General features: G+C 44.4%; 1 protein-coding gene across 2 annotated transcripts in view; it reads right to left on the bottom strand.

Annotated features, from left to right (window-relative positions):
• GRIA1 (glutamate ionotropic receptor AMPA type subunit 1) overlaps positions 1-18,171 on the bottom strand; it is a 107,653-nt gene that overhangs the window by 50,577 nt on the left and 38,905 nt on the right. For both annotated transcript variants that reach the window (XM_042881685.1, XM_042881686.1), the window contains exons 2-4: positions 9,057-9,296; positions 7,495-7,679; positions 3,047-3,100 (exon numbers count right to left, since the gene is read on the bottom strand). In XM_042881685.1, coding sequence (XP_042737619.1) covers positions 3,047-3,100; positions 7,495-7,679; positions 9,057-9,296 — 479 coding nt within the window. The remainder of the gene's footprint in view (positions 1-3,046; positions 3,101-7,494; positions 7,680-9,056; positions 9,297-18,171) is intronic.

The raw sequence follows: 18,171 nt of genomic DNA, 5'->3' as shown, positions 1-18,171 counted from the left end.
GGTGCAGAATGGTTTCATTTTGTTTGTGAACACAGAAATATTATTGTCTCACCTCGGCAACAGCAATTTCACTGAAAAAAAAAAAAAAAGGAAGCTGTTCCTGCTGGGAAATGCTAGCTTTCATTTGCTGTTACTTGTCAAATTCTGCCTGGTCTTTACTACAGCTTACTCGACAGCAACCGCTGGGCAAGCAAGCAGTGATTAATGCAAGCCAGTTCCTCTTTGTTCATAAATTGTCTCTGACCAGACAGGGAATCTCTCCATCCTCTGATACTCCCATGAATGATTTCTGCATTTCCTTACAAACTCACTTGCTTAGTGCTCCTGAAGGAACACCAATTTGGACTGGCAGTAATGGGACAGTAGTGTGCTGCTTCTGACTGTCTGGTTTCATACAGTTCTGAATGAAAATATTGCCAACAGTAAGATTTTCAGGGGGAGTTATCTATAAACATTTCCCAACGTTTGTTTCTAATGTGTCATTTCCAGCATTATTTCCCCATATGGAAGGACTCAAGAAGGTTAGGCAGCGTAGCAAAGCAGCTGAGAGTTCATCTGACTTGTGCAGGGTCACTAGCTGAGAGTCTAACCTTCATACAGGATGAAAGTCCTAGAATTAGGACTCCATCCACCAGTGCAGAGGACAGGGAATAGTCCATTTGGAAATATTCAGGCCTTTGCAGTTTTCAGCTGTTAATTTATTCTATTATCTTAAGACCCAGCACTTCCACAAAACCAGGCTGTCTTCTCCATGTTCATGTGTGCATGTGGGAATATGTGTGTGGGCAACATACACCCCATCCTCTAAGAACCTGACTACAAAGGGGAAGCATGGGGTGTCTGAGGTCTATCCCTAAGTGTGTGAATCACTGTGAATAAATCACAGCTTTCTACACCCTCTAAAGGTTCTAATCCAGCAATGAGATGTCCTTAGAAGAGGGTAAATGTTGTCAAGATCTCTTGGATTTGAGAAACACACTGTGGTTTAACTTGCCCAGAAGGTGACTCCTCATGTTCCGCCAATCACATGTAACATCCCTGGTCATCTCCTCATGAGGAGGGCTGCTGCCCTGCCTCATCACTCAGGGGATCATCACAGCCTTTCTGCCACCCTCTCTGCAGACCCAAGTGGTGAGCAGCTCTGTGGTGGCTGCAGCACATTGCAGGCACTGACTCGGCTCTACTGCCTGAACCTGCCCCCGTGCTAAACCACAAAACTTGCTCCACCCTTGAAAAGGCCCTTTCCATCTGGAGAAGCACAGTCAATAGCAGCGCCTTCTGGGGCCCCATCAGACCTTGTCATCACAGAGACCCAGAGCAGCCCCCGCAGAGCTGTGTCTGGGAGGCAGCATCACTATGAAGGGCCTGGAGAAATGAACAGCCCTTTGCTCTGAGTTAATTATTTATAACCTATGCTGGCTGAGTATGCAGCCACCTTCTAGCCTCTGTCCTCTCAGCATCTGTGCAAGGGCTAAGGAAACAAATTAAAGATTGGATAAGTCTGCTTTCTCAGACTGAAAGTGGGAGGTGGCAGTACTCTAAGTCAGAGGGAAGTGCCCTTCCTGACTCCATCACCTGAGTATCAGACCACCTCATGCTTTTAACATATTTATCCCTATGAAACCACGCAGAGAGAAGAGGTGACATCATTCTCATTACCCATCTGCATGGGTATGCACAAAAGCACACAGACAGCAGCAACTTTGGAGAGTGTCCTTGCTTAGCTTTAATGAAAGGACTTTCATAAACATCTGAGTGCCAGGACGGGGGTTGCAGAAATTAGCACCTGGAGTTACAGGCAGCTCTCCAGTTTGCACGTCTCCCCTGCACCATGTAACATTTTTAAGATTGTAATTACATGGTAGGCACCCAGCTCAGAAGTGCAGGGTCAGTATAAGGGCATTGCAGGGTAATTATGTGTCCATTTTTGTCTTGTAAATTACAGAGTTATCTTGGGGCTGAGAGAAGGAGAACAGCAGCAACTGCTTGACTAATTAGTAGTTAAAAGTTTAATTATCCCAGCCCTGATGTGGAGCCTCTCAGACGCAGCTGCAGGAGGAAAGAACAGCTCCAGACTGCATGTGGACACCATGCCCTGCAGACATGGCATAGGTGGAACCTGGCCTGGGGAGAGAACACCCCACAGATCCCTGGCTCTTGGAGAGCAGGACCAGCCCCTGAATGTCCTCCTGGATGGAAAGGGCAGGAGCTGGGCTACAGAAGTCCTCCAACTGCTCTATGGGCTGTGGCTATTCCTCTTCTTTCTTTCCAACCCTCCATAAGCAGAAACAATTTCCAGCCACCTAGGAAAAGACAGCATACTGCTCCAGAATTATGGCTTTGCTGCACAGCACAGCTCTGCTTTCAGGCAATGCCTCGGCAGCAAAGGAACAACACATTCCTTAAGGAAATCCTTAAATCCAATGGTTTCCTTAGAACCATGACAGACAGATTTGATTTAGCACAAAGCTGCAGAATAGTCGCTGTAATGGACCAACAAAAAACACATGACAGTCACATATTTTCTGTTTACTGGAAGGTCAGAGGGATCTTGCTACATCATCATTAAAAGTATGGGGCTCTCACAGTGGCTGTGAAACACTTCACCTGGGGTACAGGGGACATGAAAAAGAGGTTGAAAGCAGCTAGAAAACCAAACTTGTTACCAATAGTGAACAGTTTCTTGGTGGCCCAACTGAAACAAGCTAGAAGAGCAATGCCAGAAGCTCAGGTGCTCACACCATGCAAAAAGTCATTATCACAACAGGCATTAATTGACAGTTGGCTTAATTGGCTTTGAGAAGACATAGATTGAATCTGGAGGCAAAAAAGCCTAGCAACACTGGAGATGCCCCAGAAATAGTCTTACTGGATTAAGACAGAAAACACCACAAGCAGCATACCACAAAGGGCTTTGATAATTCTACCCAAAAGGTGAGTTAAAATGACTTCCAACTCAGTAACTATAAATATTGTGCTTTGCAGTACATAAGATAACAATGAAAACATCAAGGAGGGGAAGTAAAATAAGCAGTACTCAACTCACCATGTTTGCCAAAATGTAGTGGTACCCGTTCCCATTTTTTTCAAGCTTGATGATCTGCAAGAGGGAAACCAAGGATATTTAGCAGAGGCCAACTAAGGCAGTAGAGCTTCATTTATCTCCCTTTTCGACCATTTTAAATTTCCAATGGTACTGTTCAAAGGTGAACAGGAAGATAAAGCAAAATTCACAGTCTTGTTAGAGGAAGGACAGATCTTCTGTACATGACATCTGAGAAACAAGCCTGAAATTGAGACCGTATAAGATTTCCAAGTAGATTCTATAGGCAAGGAGAGTAAATTATCTGAACCAACCTGTTTTCTACAGGCTCACAGAAAAGAAAAGCAGAAAAGAAAAGAAAAAAAAGATTAAACAATATATTTCAAACACAGGAACAAAGTGGAACGCTGGAGCTCATTTGTCCTGTGAGCACAGCTGAAATACGGAGCAAGACTAAAAGAGTTATTTTGCACATTCATTGGCCTATAGTCCCTGCTGCAGACACGTAACTGGGCGAGATATCAGGAGGTTTAAGCTATATTAGAGCAGCTGTTCTCCTTTAGTGCGCTGGGGCAGCTTCAAACCATATCTCCAGAACAAAGCTGCCTGAGCAAGTTGCTCAGCAGAGGATTCCCCCTGCATGTTCATTGAGATTATTTATAACCTCATACTCACGGTGTTGCAGCATATGCTCTTTGCCACACTTCATTCTCCCTGATGCCAACAGAGTTAGATTTTTTTTTCTCTCTCTCTTTTATCATACAACTGCTTACAGATCTGTAATGTTTGAAAGTTTCTTTGGTACTGAGAAAGTTCCCATGTCTAGGTAGAAAGGCAACATCTGTATAAGGCTGCCTGTGATTTCGGGGCAGGGAGTCACAGACTAGACAGCCCCCAAATCACCTTCCATGTTTCCATTGGAATTGCTCCCTACTGATTTCCAGTTGCACTGTTAAATTCTTACCTGATCATTAGAAGCAGGTATCATCTGTTCTTATCCAATCCATGTCCTCAAAACTCATAAAAACCTTAAAACAACACCACCACCTAAGAATTACCAGTTTCTGATGGAATTTCACTGTTTCCATAATGTTTCCTTGCTGGCAACATTATCCCTTTATTTCTATTGCCGCATAAATCGATTCTGAACTCTGCCTGCACTGCCAGTGCTGAGGCAAAGTCTGCAGGAATGGTAGTGAGGTGACGCCAGAAAGATCCTTATTGCCACAACAGTGACTGAAGGACTGCCATGCTGGATTGAACCAGAGATCAGTCTGCCCAGGATTCCTCCCTAATACCAGTTTGGTAGCAGGTGTTTGGGAAGCACTGAAGACCAGGACATGCATGTGTGAAGTGATCCTTCCCATAGGACTGCATTCCAAGATTACTGTGAGCAGGAACTAAAGGATCTCTGAATGGATTATAAATGAGCTGACTCTCTGTGCAACTGAGTCATCTGCCTTAGCCTTTCTCTGATGAAGTGCTCTTGTATATGCATTAAAACTCTGGATCCCAGTGTTAGTGTACAGGTTGCAATTAACTCCAATGAAGACTTCCTTTAGTATCTTACATGACTACTCTCAGCTCCACCACTGGAGGTGGTTTCACTGTCCTGTGGTTCTCCCCATAGGTTGCCTCAGAATGGCTACTGTGGAGGAGTTTGGAGCACTGAGAAAAAAAAAACAAAACAACCCTCTTTATACCTAAGGCTACAAGATATGTGCTTCTGTTATTGGTAGTTTTCCATTGGAGCATGTTCAACTGCCAAATCTGAGAAGCAAAACCAGGCCCAACTTGACCTCTCCATTTATCAACTGTGAACTCATGGGAGAAAGCAGCATCTCTGAGGTACTGGGATGCCTAAGAATTATGATCCAATTCCCTGTTTCTCCAGTGTCAACAATAGATGGCATTGGCTCCTTCTGCCCAAACTCTCCCTTTATTATTTCATTAGGTGTCAGAGTCAATGAACCCAAGAGGGCTGTCGCCCAGCCTTCCCTAAGCTGTTAATCTTGCAGTCCATCCACCTGAATTATGAGGCTCGCTTCCTATGCTTTACACGGTTATTTGTGATCTTAATTTATTTTAAAATGCTTGCTCAGTCCTAATGTGTCTGGACGGTGGTAGCAAGCTGAGGTTATAATAGCATTTATCACTTAGGCTGAATGTGGTGAGAGGCTGTGCTGGGCTGCATGCTGATAGCTCACTTGGGCCACCTAGGTTTCATTACCCACTTCTTAATGGGCCAGTTTGATATCTATTAGAGAGAAATCCTCTCAGAGTGAAACAGTAGCAAAGGAGAAACTCCAGTTATTCATTTTAATGAGTGACAGGGAAGAAACAATATAGTGCATTGATGTAATGCAACCCACTGCTTATTTATCCCATTAAGGCTACACGGTGCAGCCCCATGATATCCCACCCAGAACTGAAGCCTGGCTCATGAGCCAGCAAAGATAAATCATACCCACGAGACCTGGGCACGGAGGAGAATGAAATCAGGTCATTTTCCATGAATGCTCTGAGTGCTGCCTCCTTCTGCAGCTGTAATCTCAGGGCACGAGGAGCACCATGCTGGAGTCAGTGGTGGCTCTTTGTGTTTTGTGCGTGTGGTGTGGAAAAGAAACTAAATGTGTTTGCATATGTCAGGGACTGAACAGGCAGCGCCAGCTCTTCTGCTCACTGGGGAGTGCAAATCCACACCCAGAGAAAGCCAGGGACAGGAAAAAGGATAAATGCATCAAACCATCCCTGAGAGGCTGAGGCAGCTCTCTGAACACCTCAGAATCTCTGAGAGACTGGGCAAACAGATCAGGGACAGTCACACAGACGTGCTGGTGCATTGAGCTGGGAGAACAGAACATGAACTCTGTCCCTCTTTGGTCATCTGTGTGTTGTGAAAGACCAGGCAACCCCTGCTTATACTGGTGTGGCTACGTCTGCTCCAGAAATCCCTGTGGACTCAGCACAAGAAGTCTAACAAGGATATAAATGAATCACACAAGTTAAAAGCAACTTACAGCAGCCCTGTCCCTAGCAGAGATACCCCTGGGCACAGCAATGTTGGAACTGCTCTTTCACTTATAAAAGCATAACATCATCTAGTTTACCTGGAAATATCTGTTTTTAATGGCATTATAGTTGTTTTTTGCTTCGGGTCTTTTTTTTTTTTTTTTTTTTTTAGTGTTCTTGCAAATAACTTGAGTTAGATGTAGATTTAACTCTTGCTCCTGTTATGTGAAGAAATTTGAAATACAGACTTCTTTTCCCATTCACATTGGGCAAACTAGATGATGTCTGTCCGCAGGACTTAGCTTTCCATTGGACAAATCACATTTAAAGAGACAACATCATTAACCCTAGAAATCTGATATACCTTACAGGAAAGCTTGCAAAAAAAAAAAGGCAAATTCACTGCCTAGCTCCTGTGATCAATTACACCTGCTCCATGGTCAGGGGGAATACTTTGCCCCAAAGAATCACCTGGTCCCTCTTTGGTGTGACCTTTACTTTGAGGTTAAAACCTGTTTTGTTATGATTTATACTTAGTAGCACTCGGAGACATCCAAGAAGGATGGATTGTGCTCATTGCTGAGCTGTGCAGCTGATGACATGGCAGTCCCTGCTCCAGACAGCGAGCAGCTGAAGTGTGAGACGGGAGATGACAGGTAGCTTAGACAGAGCGACGTGTGAAGCACGAGGGAAGTGAGCTGGTTGTAAGAGGTATGACAGACAGCAGGAGACACGGCATGCCTGCTGCTTGGCACTGCTGAGCCCTTCCTAAACCTTGTGGAATGGGATTTGCAGCAGTGGGAATGGGATTTGCAGCTGTAGGTGGGGCAAGGCACACAATCAGAGCTGCTGAGTCCTCTGCTACGTACCCTGTCTAGGATTGTTTGGGCAACATTCTCAAAGGGTTGGAATATTGGCTGGTCCTGTTTGAAGCCAGGGCTTGGGCTCCATGATCCCTGTGGTCCCTGTGGTATTCAATTCAGGATAGTCTATGATTCTACCATGATGGGATGTGGGAATGCCTGATCCTGCATACATGGAGTCTGGAGAACCCAGAGTCTGGCAGTGTCAGTTCACGCTTCCACTCCAATTCACAAGGATTGGGAAAACCTGAGAAAACTCAGCAGGATAACAAAGTGCCACGTCCCATGTTCACTGCTTGGAGCAGTTAGCACAAAACAAACTCTCTGGGGAAGTAAGGGGGTTACAGTACTCAGAACATGAATCAGAAAAGTAGGGGACATGGAGCTCCCAGTACTTCTATTGCTTTACGCTTTCCTAAACAACACAAAGGAGAAATACCTGCAATGCACACACATCAAATCCATGACGAACTGTGACACAGATCACATCAGAATGGGAAGAAAAACAACTCTGAGAGAAACAACCCTCCCCGTTCTGCATGCAAGCACCTTCCAGGAGACCCATGCTGATACAACCTTGCTAAGGATGATGTTCAGCCGCTCGGATTCACAGTCCACCACCACCAGTCTCTCCTTCTTCTTCTGCAGCTCCTGGAACAGCATGCGGTAGCCCTCTTCTGTTGTTGTCAGGATGTTGACAGCTGTCACCTGCCAGTTCTTCTCGGCTGCAGTGTCCAGCACTTTCTGTAGGACTGACAGCCCTGTGATGGGAAGAGAGTGGGACAATAGAGGGAGAACCAGGACATAGCTGTGCAACAGCATTTTTTGCCCTGATAGCCTGTGTAACCGTCCTGAGCTGGGCTGGATACAACAATGCAAGAGCTCAGAAGAACCCCAGCAGCCAGATAATAATCTAGTATTTCAGTCACACACAGCTGGGCTAGAATTAATGATTTCTGCCTTTTCTGCACAGGAAGACAGGATGATTCTGGGACTAGTTTTTCTTTGTTATCAACAGATCAGTCCCGTTGGTCAGGTCCTGCTGTGGGATTCAGATAAGAGCTCTAATCCTGTCTTATTCTTCGTTACTACCCAAATCTTTTCATTTCTCTGGGCCACAGCTCTTTCCTCACCTCTGATCTGTTTAGGCTCTATGCTCCTAGGGTTAGGGACTCCCTCAGCAGTCACAATACATCATCATATTTAGTATCCCTGTCTCTCCTTGTGGTGCCTGATCAGAAAATTTCATGATTCTTTAAAGGATCTTGCCTAAGTTACATGCACAGCCTTCCAGAAGAGGCACACACAGTCAGCACTGCTCTGGAGGCTGCTAGATAGCCCTGTGTATGCAGACCTGTCGCCATATTCAGCATGCCCACCTCTGGAGACAACAGAAAGCTGGATGGGATGCTTTTGCATTATCTTGTCTCTTAAAGTCATCCTGTCCCTGCAAGAGCTTATGATAACTTCCTAGGCAGAGTCATGAACGACCTTACCTCTGTCCTGTCCTCTACAAGACTGCTTTGCTCTCAGCCTTCAAGTCTGGAGCTTCGGAGGCATGTGAGAGCTTCGGAAACTGAATCACAAAGCAGTGACTCACTTGCCCTGATCACGATTTAGATAACTTGACAATATCTTCCAAGAGCCTAACAAAAGCTTTTGTTATTTTGAGCAGACAGCTAATACTCACTAACATGGGGAACTTGAAGTTATCCAAACTACGACTGCAAACAACACACATATCATCACAGGGCTCGTTTGACCTTAGCAGCTATTCGTTCGCATTCACAAATGTGAGATTTTGTGACTGGACAGACACGAAAATGGGACCTAATAAATGCAAACAATTTTCCCATTTGAAACCCACACTCTTAAAATGAAATATTTCCCTTGTATGACTCTGTGAACCCAGAGTTCAGACTAATGCTTCATCTAGATGAGTGTCCCACCTTCAGCAATGGCCAGTAATGGATATTCAGGAAAAGAATGAAACATGGGGAAGGCATAGGTAGTCTGTTCTGTGAGCCCCCCTCTTCGTCTCCCACAACCTGCACTAAAGTAATTTCTTAAACCAAAGACTCTATCTGCACTACTGCATTGAACTGCCTGCTAACTCTACTGGGATACTCATGACTTACCCCGGTCAGCATCATAAATGTACACAAACTTCTGCCAGCTGTAATGTTCGATGACACTGATGAGGGCATCCTGGAGCTCTGGGCGAAGCTGGAGAACAAACTGGTTGGATGTTTCGACGGGAAAGCTGGGTGTTATGAAACAGACGTGGAGAGCCCCGCAGAAAGAAGTGAGCATGTTGACGGTCCTCCTCTCATAAAATCCAAAGATGGCATAAACACCCTTGGAGAACTGTGAGCAGACTGGAGGAACAGAGATAAAGGGTATGAGAGCAGAAAGACTGGGAGGTTTGTCAGGGACATCGTCAAAATTCACCTTTTTCCTGAAATAAGCTGCAGCCTATCTGGACTAAAGTACTTTTCTTGAGACCTATGGGATGGGGAATGCAACCTGTGCCATATGAAGAACAGGGCTTGAGGCTATGGGATGCTTTTCCTTGAGCTTCACAGACCTGCTTTATCCCTGATAGGCAGAAGGGACATAGGAATGAGAATACAATAACTCCAGGGGTCTGCTGAAAGTTTGGGAAAAAGTGTAGGATTTGAACAAGGGATCACATGAGAAGAAAAGGGTTCACCAACCCCAGACACAGCAGATGTCTGGCATTTAGAGCTGCTTTACTACATGTTTGCAGCTAGAGCATCCTATCACAGCTCCAGATGCATTCATGGAGCAGGAAGCAAACATCTGCATGACAGCACAGTGCTCTGTGACCAATGACTCCAGCTAACAAACCAAGACCACCCTGAGAGGGCATCAGTATTGTCACAGAACAGCTACAGCAAAGTTTGTATCTGTGCATACCAGGGTTGTGCTGGTACCTGGGGACACCTGTATGACAATTTCTGGTTTCCTCCAAAGCTGTGACCCAGTGAGGGGGATGGAAGTGGCCCAGGAGGTCTCCCCAACTAAGCTCTGATGGTGTACACCTGGTTCTGCAGTGGATATTTGCACCTGATCTCAGCAGTCAGCAGCGTGCTGTGCAAGGAGGGCTCCCTCAAGTCAAAGCCCTTCTCCAGAGAGCACTTAATGAGGTGGAGGGAGCTGCTGGAAAAATGCCTCAGGATCTCAGTGAAGCAGAGAAAGCTCACACTTCAGGTTGTAAAACTTCATCCCTGAGACAGTCAGATTCACTTAGTATTGCCCCTGTTTATGGCACATCGCAATTTAATATATCTCAATAAATCTCCAAGCTGGAGGTGGTGGCAGTGACAGCATTTTCCTCGTGTCAGACCTCCTGGTATAGTGTGTCCTCCTGTTATTATGACTCTTGAAGACCTTTGGCCGTGACATTTGTACTGACTCAACACCTCACACCCCACTCCCCTGTTCCCCCAAACAAGCACAGGGTGAGAAGTTGGATGTGACATTCTGGGGTCCCCTGACAAGCACTCTGCGCTGCTTGGGAATCCCTTGACCTGGTTTCTGCCGGTAGTCCTGACTGCTCTGCACATGTGGCTGGAGACAGGCTCCTGAATACGAGCTTGCTCCATCCCCACTGGGCTCTGACCTGAGAATCAGATCTCATGACATGGTGAGAATTTCTCCTTCCTGCTAGAAGAAGCACAGGTCTGGGGCAGCCTGGCAGGGTTACACATCTGCTTTCCACTGCTCAGTGCCCACGATCTCAAATACCTCAGCATTCTCTTCCCCCAAAGGAATTGGTATTCCTGCGTGGCAGGACTTTTTGTGAAGCTTGAGCCGTGACAGAAATAAAACCCTCTTCTCTTTATTTTCACAGCAGTGTCTCTCTTTGCAATCAGCAATTGTGTCTGTGTCAGCTGGAGTCACTGTCCTCATCATGAGACTGACACATTCAGGAAGAAAAGTAGCAGATACAGATAGAAATAGTCTGAACGTCGTTTCCATGTGACTGGACCAGTAGGTCTAATGAACACTGCAATATACCATATGTGAGAGATCAGAATATGATCTCTAGAGATCCGAGCTTCAGATTCATTGCACAATTGGAGTGACATTCTCAGAACAGCTAAAAAATCCAGCACAATTAATAATCCAGACAACAAACTTGGCTGGCTCGTTTTTTTGTTGTTGTTGTAGGCCAGACGTGGCTTCCTTGAATTCTTATATTCTATTTGAAAATAAATCTAATAGTTTTTTTAAACATTTTTTTTTAACTTGGTGGCTCAGTCATGCTCAGGCAGCCCTCCTACACTGTTCTGAGACACTCATCAATCCCAGCATTTGAAACAGATTGCACCGGAGACGACTGGGAGAACGAACATTCTTTGTCATTAGTATGTTTGGAAAGAACTCCAGCTCACTTTGTATTTTCAGACTAAGAGGATAATTTGGAAAAAAGGGCTTGCAGGGGGTTGTCACCCAAGGAACAACAAAGAAACTGTTGTGTCAATTAATCTGGAAAACTGAAAAGGGAGAGAACTGCAGCCGCCTTTTGGAGATGGAACTTAGCATAATGTAAAAGCAGTGGCTGCAAAATGCTTTAAATCTCAGGACTATTTTAAATTACAGACATGCCAAATGCATTCATCCAGCAAAACAAAAACAAGTTACTGCTATTTAGTTAGTGTACAAAGAGGTAGTTGGTGCTTCTTTAGATTTGCTTTGCTCTATTAAGAAAATGCATTAATAATTACGTTCTCCTTTGATTACAATCAACAAGATTGGCAAAGACCTACAAGATTATCCAGTCCAACTGTCCATCAATCACCAGTAGTTCTCACTAAACCATGTTCCTCAATACAATGTCTAAATGTTCCTTGAACACCTCCAGGGTCATTGACTGGGAATCCAATACTCCTAAGAATTATAAAACACAGAATCACAGAATGGTTGGGTTGCAGGGGATCTTACAGACCATCCAGTTCCAACCTTCCACTGTGGGCTGACTCGAGATGGCCAGGGCCCCACTCGTGGCCTTGGGCACCTCCAGGGATGGGGCACCCACAGCTCTGGGAAGCAATGCTAGCATCTCACCGCCCTCTAAATAAAGAATTTCTTCCTAATGTTTTGGCCTCATGTCTCCTTCTTCTAACCGGAATTTCCCCTTTTAGTTCAAAGCCACTCGCCCTTGTACCACTATTAGACCGTGTAAAAAGTCAGTCCCCTTCCTGCTTGTAAACTCCTCTCAGAACATACCTAGAGGAAGCAGATATTGTAAATCGTACTTTGTTCTCCCAGAGGGGAAGAGCTTATCAGTTCATCAGCAGTCACAACAAGTCTCTGGCAAATACATATCCAAAAACATTAAGAAACGTAATAGGGATAAAGTTCATACTGGGATGGAAAGTGTAAGAAAATGAGCTTCTCTGGTCAACTGGCAAGGGATAACATCATGTCTTACAAACCTCATGGTAGCCACCTGCTAACAGCGAGACAGCCAGAGGCGGGCACTTCTTACAGAGCAGAGTTGAACTCAGTCTGGTAACTAACTCAAGCAGTTGAATTTGGACAGTTCAGCTCATCCCTGTAGGCAGAAAACTGTAAGGATTGATTAAACAGCAAAATTGTATAATAAATGATGTGAGCATGACCGAAGAGCGTTTACTTGGATGTCAATGTAGATGTTTTTGGCAGTTTGCATGTGCTATTCTTGGCCTCTGGGTTGCACAAATGGAAAGAAGGACAGATAATATTTGTTCTGGGCTGCAGCTGTACTATCATCTTACAGCAAATTCGTAGTTAATTACAGAAAGATTTCCCCTGAACAAACACTCAGAAAGTATAGCTCATAATGATTGATAACCATGACAGATACTCTTCATCCTGACCAGTTTTGTGTGATCAGTCTGGTTGGATCTCCTGCTGGGACACTCCCAGCATGTGCTGCACTGAGCATCACTGCTGCTCCATATCTCTCATGCTCCAGGCATTGGATCTCTCACTGAGGCATTCTGGGAGAGCTCCATAGCTTTTTATCTAGAGTCCCAATCCACAAACAAAATTAGGTAAATCAGAGGCATTAACTGGTCACCTGGTCATGCTGGAAGTCAGCAACAACTCCACAGTGCCTATTGCAAGCAGGTGAGATGGAGCTCCTCATATTGATCCAAAAACACTGCTATTTACATTAAAAATAAAATAACCTAATTGGATTCCCAGTACCTACTTAAAGAGTGACTGATATGATAGAATGAGAAGGAGGAGGCCTCCCTGCTCTCTCCAGGGACTGGCAGCCATTGGTGTGCCATTGAATTCTGACAGGGAGAAACACGCATGCTTCAGTTGGGCTTGAAATCCCCACGCTCCAGGATTCCTAGTCCTACAATTTCCCTCTAATTTTTCCTTTCATATGGAAATATTCAAGGTAAAGCTTTTAAATCCAAGAAAAGAACACCAATTTTATTGAAAGCGGGATGGGACACCTGCCTAGCAGCTGAAGACAGGCAGCGCTGGCAACCTTTGCAAATACTTTTAAGAAAAAAAAACAAAACATGTCCAGTACTTTAAATTGCACATTTTCTCTGCAGAAGAGGAAAGGGAAGAGATGTTTAGAGTCTATATAAATTTTGAGGAGACTTTATTTAGCAAAAGATCTCAAGCAGTCAGGAAAAGAAGAGGTGCACAAGATTGATTTCTACATTCAGGAGGGATGGGGATGTTTTGGAACTGAAGGTTTGATCTGAGTCCCTCGAGAAGCTGATGACAGATACGATGGAACTTTTATTTGGATTTGGATAAAAGCAGAAGGGAAGCCGAAAGGTTTCTTTCAAAAATGGTTACCACAAAGAGAGGCTGCACAGACAGATGGAAATTAGGATTTGGTTTCCAAGAGTGAGAATGCTGCAATTCTGCTGAGAATCTGCAAACAGGAGTGCAGAACGAGAGCTGCTCTTTGTGGGCACAGCTGGAGAAGCCTGGTAGGAGATCTGGCGACTGCTCGTCTGCCATTTCCTGTGGAAGCAGAATTTTCACCATTTCACTGGCTTTAAGACTAGGGGGGGACATTAGATCACTCCTACTGACTTTTTACGTCTCATGGACCATTAAGTTTCACCAAGTTACCCCTGAAGGGAGCCAATAATGTAGTTTAGTTGAAGGCATTTAAGCTCTCAGGGGACTCAACTGCTGTGTGCTTCTGTCAGAGAACAGGAATAGCAGAGACAGTGTTAACTCCCAAAGCAACAACGGCAGTAAAAAAAACGCAGATTAGATTAAATGCCCCCAGATGTTCTCCACAAACAGTTCGTGCTCTCTGTTGCAGAAAGGGACAAAAATCCCAGCTGGTCCCCCTCAGAGCCCTTCCCAAGCCTAGAGGATGTCACATTGGATGAACCTCTAGAAAGGAAAGCTGTACCCTCTCTCCAGGGCCCAAGTGGGAGGGTAAAGAGAACGGCAGTTTGGAAATCTAGAGCCTACAAGCTCTTTTTGAAACCACCCAATCCAACACACGTAAGTCCTTGCTCTTACCCCAGAAATCTAATTAACAAATATATTTTAAACATCTCAAGACAAGTGCGGGCAGATTTTTAGTAAAATAAAATAGTCATCTCAGTCTTCTATGAATTACTAAATATTAGCCCTGCAACACCCTGCCTCAGCACGGCACGTCCCTCATTTGCCCAAATTCCTGGGACACAGAACCAAAACCCTCGCTCCCGCAGAGCTGCACTTGCAGCAAAATGAACTAATTGACAGCAGTGGTGCCAAGGAGCAATTCCCACATGCTTTTCTTTGCTCGCTTGTAGTATTTGAGTTCATGTGTGGGACAGAATGGATGTGCATGTGTGATTTATTTTTAGTGTGCCCTGCCTGGAGGCGACCCTCACACGGTGATGGAGAACCTGACATCAGGTTGGCGAAGCCGGTGGAATTTTGATGAAAGAGCACCGGTGTCTGCTTCAATTAGGATCAGCTCAGCTTTTCTCCCAAATGTTTGTCCTCACAGTTCTCCAGCATGGCGTAGGTGCCAGAGTGCATCTCTTCAGCACATCCCAACGACAGCATGTTCCCACAGATTTTTCAAGCAGGGGAAAGCCAAACAGATTCTACACAACTCCATCACTCTGCACATGTATTTAGCTGGCAGTGGATATGTCCCATATCTTCAACCAACCACAAATCAGGCTAATGTGATATCGCAAGAAATAAATGTTTCCCTTTCAAACATATAAAGACACAGAGGTGCAATCCCTCTCATCACTTTCCCTCACTACTACTCTGACCACATTGTAGGCTGCAAAGCATCGACAGTATCTACATCAAGATCTGCTTTCTTCCTTCACATTTGAACAACAATCTTACTGAAGAGCTCTTCATCACTGTTTATGCTTAGAGTTTAACTTTTTTTTTTAGCTAAGTTTATTGGGCTGACAAATAAGTTCTAGTTTGCCTGGCTACAAATGATGCCTTCCTTGAGATCAAAATGGATTTGGGACAATTCTTTCTTGTGTGCTGCCAAGTTTAAGGAAACAGAGATGTCATGGTGCTTTCGTTAACAACATGATAACAGATCTTTCCTGTGGACTCTCAATCATTTAGTGCACTTTTGAAATAGAGTCATGGTGGAAGGTGAGGCCCAGGCAGTCTGAGGTTAACTTTAATCTCTGCATTTAAGAAACTAACTGAAAATCATTGCTCTTCCACTCCTGTACTTCACATTTTGAAATTTCTTTTACTTTTTCTACCAGGCCCTTGTTCTTACCTAACACGACCACAAAACAAAAGATAAAATCCAAATATCAAAGGTCTAAACCAAGTCAGCAAACTTGTATTTATTAATACTTCCCCTGTTTGCTTTGCTTGTTTTTAAACACGCAAACATCTTTCAGTCTGCTCCAGGCATAGAGCTCAGTTATGACATATACACTTCTTCAGGTTTGTATTAAGACAGTAATTGAGATCATCTTTGGCTGTAGCTCAATGTCAGCCTCTCTGCCTGGTCCATCATTTTACTGAATCACAGAAAATTAAGCATTAAATACACTACAGAGGTCACAGACAATATTCAATCAATTTTCAAACAATAGCAGCACATTTAACGTGAATAGAGATTACACATTAGGTGCAAATCTCCTGCATGAAATGCCGATATTAGGTGGGTCCTTTAAAAGGCCCTCAGAAAAACATTAAGGAGGAGGTACAGGCATATAACTCCTGAAACCTGAGACTTCTGGAGCCACAGAGCTGGGTATTTCAGCCAGCTATCCTGCTCTCACCTAACCTCCTATAACCAAAAAGAAATCCCAATATTCGTCCTCACTGAAATCTCCGTGTCTGAAGCACAATCATAAATATTAAAGCAAGACACTACAGATGGAAAAATGGACAAATTATAACATATTATAAAAGGAGGTGAAGGATGAGGACTGAACTAATTTTGCTTCTGCTGCTTCATTAGATGGCCTGTCTGTAAGTAGTGCTATAATAGGAAAACTAACAACAGTACTGGGGTGTAGCTTTCTGCTAGGGAACATGAACAACAGAGGAAAAGAACAAAGCAACAAACCCTTTTCTTTCCCCAATGCACTGTATTTGCTCTGGGCAGTTTTTCTAGACATTAGGCTTGTGACTGCCTTTAATGCTAACCTCAGGTTGCAGTGAGGATGTTCTAAGAGCTTGCCTTCAAAGTGGCAACAGGTTGCAACATGAAAGCCAAGCTGTGGACATTGCCTGGAAATGTGATTCCAATATTAATATTTGACTCCACTGTGGAAAGCGGGTGTTAACATCCACCTAACACACTCCTTTCTTAACCTTCATCCCATTAATGAATGTTCTGCTCCCACGTCCCCTGCTTCCTAAAATACGTGCACAGGTTCTGTCAGATTTTCTCTGGCCTGTGTTTTTGCAGATGTGCCCATCAAACTGATCTCTCAGTTTCTGTGGCATCCTGAGACTCATGTTGTTATCTCCAATTCAGTACTTGGATAGATTTTCTTGGCTGTAGCGTTCCCATTTTTTTTTAGGATTACTTCCTGTTTATAATAATGTTTCCCTCAGCCCTTTCAGTCTGCTCCAGGCATAGAGTTCAATTATGACATTTACACTTCTTCAGGTTTGTATTAAGACAGTAGTCGAGCCCATCTTTGTCTGTAGCTCAATGTCAGCCTCTCTGCCTGGCCCATCAGTTCAATACCATTTAATTTGCCATTACAATCCTATCTCCTTTGTTCATTTTTAATCAATATGATTAACACTTTTCTTTTCTTTGCTTTTTGGGGGGGGCGGCACTGTAAAATACATCACTCATGATCTGACAGGTGACTGAAGAGCTAAGTAACTTTTGGAATGGTTATTTCAGGGCAGAGATGTGAAAATGCATTTCTCAGCAAGACAGGTGAATGGGGCAGCTGCATGTGGAGAGCAGCCCGAGTGGGAAGGTCTCTGGTGATCAGTGACAGCAGGTGACCAGATGGCCATGCAGACCTCCTCTAGCCCTGGGTCTACATGCAGTGCTTTCAGTGTCTGTTTTGGGATCTCAGCCAACATTTGGAAGTTCTGAATTAAGGTCTACATACAGAGCTGTCTTTTCTGCTTCTCGTAGCTCTCCTTTCAGCCCTTTCCCTCCCAGACGCTGTGCTTTCACTAGCAGGATGCAGGATATGCATGAGAGCGCACACCTGCTGGAGAATGACAAGTTGCACAGTGGTTTGATTACAGAGCTAGGCAACGGCACACAAATGTCTTCATGGCAATCTTCTTCAGATTCTTCATGGAATCACAGAATCAGTAAGGTTGAAAAAGACCTCTAAGATCCCGAAGTCCAACCCCACCAGGCTCACTGCCCATGTCTCTCAGTGCCACATCCCCACAGTTCTCAAACACCTCCAGGGATGGTGACCCCCTCACCTCCCAGGGCAGCAGTGCCATGGCATCACCACTTTCTGAGAACAAATTTTTCCTAATATCCAACCTGGCCCTTCCCTGTGGTCTCATGCCCCAAGCCTGCTTTTCCTCATGCAGTCAGAAGTGAGCACTTTTAATCCCTTCTCATTTCTCTCTGCCTCTAGTTTTTCCACTCTTGTTTCTAAATTTCCAATTTTTAATTGCTTTGTGTTGCAGTGCATAAAAGCCTATCCTTGCATGCCACTGAACTAACACAACTAATTTTAAGACTTTCTCAGTAACAGACTGGAAATTAACAACTTCATTTATTAACACTCCACCTTCTTCTTCTCAAAGCAGCCACAGTAC

The sequence above is a fragment of the Lagopus leucura genome, unplaced genomic scaffold (assembly GCF_019238085.1).
Source record: "Lagopus leucura isolate 7727_CA_CO unplaced genomic scaffold, USGS_WTPT01 Super-Scaffold_100030, whole genome shotgun sequence".
Taxonomy (NCBI): domain Eukaryota; kingdom Metazoa; phylum Chordata; class Aves; order Galliformes; family Phasianidae; genus Lagopus; species Lagopus leucura.
This window is presented reverse-complemented; position numbering and strand designations above follow the sequence as displayed.